The sequence below is a fragment of the Hemitrygon akajei genome, chromosome 1 (assembly GCF_048418815.1).
Source record: "Hemitrygon akajei chromosome 1, sHemAka1.3, whole genome shotgun sequence".
Classification (NCBI taxonomy): domain Eukaryota; kingdom Metazoa; phylum Chordata; class Chondrichthyes; order Myliobatiformes; family Dasyatidae; genus Hemitrygon; species Hemitrygon akajei.
The window spans coordinates 134,179,802-134,185,801 of record NC_133124.1 but is presented as its reverse complement, the minus strand read 5'-3'; the positions used below and the strand labels follow the sequence as shown (position 1 = coordinate 134,185,801).

General features: G+C 40.3%; 1 protein-coding gene across 2 annotated transcripts in view; it reads left to right on the top strand.

Annotated features, from left to right (window-relative positions):
* The first annotated feature begins 464 nt into the window (after positions 1-464).
* Positions 465-6,000, top strand: part of cyb5a (cytochrome b5 type A (microsomal)) — a 53,880-nt gene continuing 48,344 nt past the window's right edge. Inside the window, exon 1 of one of the 2 annotated variants that reach the window (XM_073051834.1) lies at positions 465-640. In XM_073051834.1, coding sequence (XP_072907935.1) covers positions 515-640 — 126 coding nt within the window. In that variant the 5' untranslated portion in view covers positions 465-514. The remainder of the gene's footprint in view (positions 641-6,000) is intronic. The other variant, XM_073051824.1, reaches the window with a different exon arrangement.

Genomic DNA, 6,000 nt, shown 5'->3' with positions numbered 1-6,000 from the left:
ACTTTTTACTCTTGTAATCTCTCATTTTCAAGGGTAATATACAGTTCCCCAATGTATGACACTGCTCTTACCCGTCAGGTCCCAGGTGCATCAACTTTGTACATTTGACGGTTGTGGTTATTACTTTTACAAGAAGTTTTACAATTACTGTCATTCACTTTTTGACAGGGTAATTCTTGGAAGATAAGCAGTATAAATCCCTACATAAATTAATTCAGGTAGCTACTTTCTACTAAATGCATTTAAGACTGAGGTGGGGTCCACTCGATCAAGGCCACTCACAGAACTAAGCACATCAAGATATTCCAAAGTAGGACATTTGACCTTTTTTCGCAACTGTCTTTATATTCCCGTTTCCACCTTTGGGTAGTGAGACGTCATTTGAGTAGCACGTCGACTAACCAATGGAGCTCCGAGACTGGCAGTAACCCGGTAACTACCAATAAAAAAAGGAGATATTTAGCGAGTCACTTGTGAAGTGCAAGTTAGTGTTCTTAGTGGAAGTTCGTGTAAGATGGCTGAGGATAAGGAGGAAGTGAAATATTACCGACTGGAAGAGTTAAAGCAGCATAGCAGTGGTAACAGCGCGTGGATTCACGTTAATAACAAAATATATGACGTGACCAAATTTCTGGACCAGGTATTTTGTTTAATGCTCAGACTTCCTTCAATTCCCTTTCCGCAACTCACCACTTACGTGTTCGCATTTACTACTTTCGGTGGAAGTGATTTCGAATAGTTGTCGTGTAGGGCTCCGTTTATGATTTAAATCCGAAATTCATCATCCGAAACTCAATTGAAACCGCAAGAGATTTGCGTGGTTCTTGTAAACAATTTGTCCTTGTCGTGCTGCCTCCTAGTTATTTTGAAAAGTGCTGGCTCGATTAGCTTTTGAGAGTTGTTTTCAGTTCCCTAGGGGACAAGTACTGGCCGACATTCAAAAGTAAATGCAGTTCCACATTTCCTGAATGAAAATCTTTGCATAAAATCTAAATGTTGTAAAAATTTCGCGGGTTGGCAGCAATTATGGAGAGTTAGTGTTTTGAAGTCAGTGCAGATGAGTAACTGAGCAGAAGTTGACAGTGGCAAGTCAAGCCTGTCCCTGCTCTTACTTTTCTTTGTAATGCCGTACTTGGGTACGTTAGACTAATGCTGATTTTTATTTATTGTCCATCTGCCACTAAAATCCCTCTGAGGACAACGAGAAGTATCAGTACCACATATAAAGAAATGTACTCAAACAAGTGCCATGAACGGATTTCGATGAAGTATTTGGACTAGTTTTTAATGTCCATGTTACTGGTCCAAGTAGTGGAATCCAAGTAATGAGGTCTGTTATTTGATCAAGAGTAGAAGGAGTTTGGGGAGAATGTCACGGCTGCGCTTGGAGACGGGCGTCTCGTGTACTGAGGCAATGTGGGAAAGGTGCAGTTACACGGAGGAACGGATAGGTAGGCAAATTATGGAAGGATTGGAAAGCAACAGGGTTGTTGTAGTGGATGATTTTTAAACTTAATAGTTACTGGGACTTGATGCAAGAGGCTTATACGGGGCCAGATATATTCGGTGCTACTGAGGTTTTCTTGAAATGGTATGTGGATTGTCCGAGGACAGGGTGCTGGACCTTGTAGTGAGAAATGAGCTTGACTGACTGGCGTTCCAGTAGGACAGCACGTTGAAAACGGTGATCATAAAGTTATGAATGTGGACAAAGGGGGCAGGTCAAATTGCAGCGTCATTAGGCTTGGTGGTGTAAATTGGGAGCAGCAGTTATTAGGCAAGCCACATCTGATCTGGCGTCATTTAAAGAACAACTATGTTTCAGTGAGGAGGAAGGCAAAGGCAGTAAGGGCAGGCCATGACTTACCAATTTAAGTTTCTGAGGAAGTGAGGGCATTGCCGATGAGGAGTGCTGGACAAACTTGAATTGTTTTCCTCGAAGCATTGGAGGCTGACAGGAGGCCTGATAGTTTATAAAACTGAGAAGCATAGATGATCAGAATCTTTTTGTCTAGGGTAGAAACATCAAAAACCAGAGGGAGTAACTTCAAGGTGATAGGAGGAAAGTTTATTTGAAAGAACAGTGATGGGTGTCTGGAATGTACTGCCTGGTGATGGTGGAAGTAGATACACTAATGGTGTCTGAGGCTTTTGAATAGGCACATGAATATGTGGCCAGTAGAGAGAGATGGATTATCTACAGAAGAAGGGATTAGTTTAATTTGGCATCATGCCTGGCACTGATATTGTGGGCCAAAAGGCCTGTGCAGATGCTCTACCTAATATTCTAGACGTCAGTATGTCCAGGGATACCTTTTGTGAGACCTCTGCCAAAGCCTGTGATGGTAGTGTGTATTTGGAGGCTTGTGATGGACAGAAATGGTAGCACCATGAGATGTATCAGTCTGGTCTAATTAAAAGGACTGATGCACTCTGAAAGATTTGAATTTGGCCAGGTTTAGGGAAAAATTTGGTATGGATAGAGAAGGTCTATTTGGCAAGTATTCTCTCGAGGTGGTGTAGGAAGGCTCCGAGGTATTTGGGTTTGGTATTTTTTTTTCTTTTTGCTGTGGTTTGGAAAAATAAAGCCTTGCTCCAAAATATTCAATGTGACTGTTCTCATTATCCTTGATTTTTAAAAGGCTTTGAGAGTTATACCTGAAAGGAATAAGATGAAAGATTTTCCCTAGATATGTTAAAGCACAATGTAAGTTTATAATCAGTACATGTATGCACAATATTCATTATCTTGCAGGCCTTCACAGAAGGACAAAGAAATGCAATAGAATCAATGAAAAATTATATTTTTAAAAAAAGCTAACAAATGTGCAAAAGAAGGTGTGTATTGCAAATAAACAACTATTTAAATAAGCAAACAACTAAATAAATAAAAACTGAGAATATCAGCGGTAGACTCCTTGAAAGGAAATCCACAGGGTGTGGAATCTGTTCGGTGTTGAGGTGAGTGAAGTATTGGTTCAGGAGTGAGGTGGTTGAACAGTAGTACAATGTCTTGGAAAAAGTATTCAGCCCCCACAACTATTTTCATATTTTACTGTTTCATTTTCTAAACTTAGAATGTATTTAACTTTTCAATATAATCGACAAAACATTGAGCATCATGTCAAATCAAAAGAATTCCAAAACCTGCCAACAATTTACTAAATTAAAAACCAATATTGAGTCTGAAAAAGTACTCAACCTCTTTGTAATTACTGTGCTGACTTTACTCAGTGCAATACCGTATGTTGTCTTACCAACTCGCCAAGTTTGTTGATATGGAATATTGGAGGATGACCCGTTTTCAAGGATTGTTAAGAATAAATGCACCCCTCTCTCTGTAAGGCCCAACAGAATGGTAGATTTTCAACAGGCCAAACCAAAATGAAGACAAAAGAGCATTCAAGGGAAGTCAGGGAAATGATAATAGAGAAGCATAAATCTGGGGAAGGGTACAAGTCTATCCTCATAGACACTGAACTTGCCTTCTGAGAGTGCAATCCATCGTGACAAAGTGGGGAAGAAAAAATATGAAACCACAGCCACATTGCCTAGGTCAGGCTGCCTCTCTAAACTTGGCCACCAGTGAAGAATGGCACTTATAGGAGAGGCTATCGTGCCACCAATATTTCCAAGTGAGCTGCAGAATTCGGTGGCTGCAACTGGAGATGAAGTTCATGGCTCCACAATCTCTAAGACCTTGCACAAAGGGTATTTATGGAAGAAGCCCTAGCTTTTAAAAAAAAATGTCCTTGCCTGTAAAGACTTTGGAAAACATCACTTAAAAGATGCTGTAAAGATGTGGAAGCTGGTCTTGTGGTTGGTTGAGACTAAAGTGGAAGCTTTTGGCCTCATCATTAAGTGGCATTAATCTAATACAGGGCATCAGTAAATGATGGTGGGGGTAGCATCATGCTATGGGGATGCTTTTCAGCAGGGACGGGAAATCTGGTTGGAATTGATAGAAGATGAATGCAGTTAAATGCAGAGATCCTGAATAAAAATGTATTGGCCTTTGCCAGAAAGCTTAAGCTGGGGAGGAAGTTTGTCTTTCAGCAGGGCAGCGACCCAAAGCACACTGTCAGAACCATGAAGTGGCTTATTTTTGAAGAGAATTAATGTCCTTGTGTGGCCCAGTCAGATTCCTGACCTTGACCCCGACAAACATCTCTGGCAAGACCTCAAGATACTGTCCACTGCTGCTCCTCGACTGACCTGGCACAGCTTGAGCGATCTTACGAGGAGGAATGGGCAAATCTTGCTTGAACACATTGTGCAAAATTTATGGTGACTATCCAAAATGACTATTGGCTGCGAGAGGTGGACTTTATTCTTATTTATTATATGTACTGAACGAAGAGCAATGAACACTTTTGAACTGCTGATGTTTGTTTTTGAGTGTGTCATTATTTACAGTTTTCTGGTTTTGGGCTCTATTGTGGGGGTAGGGTGGGGAGAAAGGAGCATGTGATTCACGAATAAATATTCTGTTACATTGACAAAACTCCCTGGTTTTAATACTCATTTATGTGAGCAAAGGGTTGGGAGCTGAATACTTTTATGAGGCACTGTAAATGTTCCTAAACCTGGAGTTGTGGAACCTAAGGTTCCTGTACCACATCCCTGATGGCAGCAGTGAGAAGAGCGTATGGCCTGGATAGTGGAAGTCCTTGATGACTTTCCCATGAGAGTGAGCGTATCTACAAGGAACAATGGTGGGAGTGAGCTTTTCCTGTGATGAAATGAGCTATATCCACTACCTTTTGTAGGCTTTTCTGTTCTTGGTCATTGGTGTTTCCATACCAGGCCATGATGCAGTAAGTCAGGATTCTCTGCACTGTATATCTATAGAAGTTTCTCAAAGTTTTAGGCAGCTGACAAATCTGCACAAACCTATGAAGAAAGCAGAGAAGCTGCTGTGCTTCCTTCATAATGGCATTGAAGTGCCTGTCCCAGGACTGATCCCCTCAGATGATATCACCAAGGAGTTTAATGTTACTGACCCACTCTTATGTTTTGTGACTCCAGACACTAATCAAAGGAAAATCAAAGCAGCCTGGAATAAACATGTATTCTTCATTTTGAGGTGAGCACTTATGACCTAGTGGTGTAATGACACATGCCATTCATGTACATCATACATATAACACAATGAATCGTGTAAATGAACATGGAATGCTTAACCAATATATTTAAAACATTACTCAATTACTGAAATATTAAATACACTACTCTCCTCCCTGCTTGGCTGTAAACTCCAACTCCATATAAAATGCATCTCAATTCAACTGTAATGTATTGCTCTCTAGTCATATATAAGATATATACAATAACAAACACAATCTGCCTAAACTATTAGTATACAGACAATTGTGCTTCTCATCAATACTGAGTACGTCATTTAAACAATCGATCTAAGTTCAAAAGAATTCCTTCAGCCTCTGTGACCTAGCTCTCGGGCTGCTTTAGCATGAATGGTATCAGGAAGCAGACACGCTGTGTAAAACTGTAGCATTTTCATTAACACTGTTTTACTTTTTGATATGTTTGAGTTTTCCAGTGCATTCTTGAACACTGCTGTGATGTCATCCAGTACCATTCTTAATTTGCTTTCAGTTGCCTATTGCTGGGGAAGTGGATGTATCTCAAGTCAAGTTGTAGTTGTCTCAGCAACTCGGGTGGGGGCACAATGCTAGCTCTCCTGTCTTTTAAGCTACATAAAAGCTCAATGTGGCTTGTTGATTGTTGTATTTTACTGTTATGAATGTCATTCCCACAGGAATTGTCTTTTCTGCAGTACAAGTTCTTGGAAAGCTGCAGGCTTCAGTTTGGTATCTTTGAAATGGTGCTCAAACTGATTTTGTGGAATGACTGAAACGCCCAAGCCAGTGTTCAATTCCATTTTAATTAATTTGCTGTTCTCTTCTGGTGTAATATGTAACATCACTTGTCTATTATCTATTGTCTAAATCCTTCCACATTTTAAAAAATCTGTTTTGA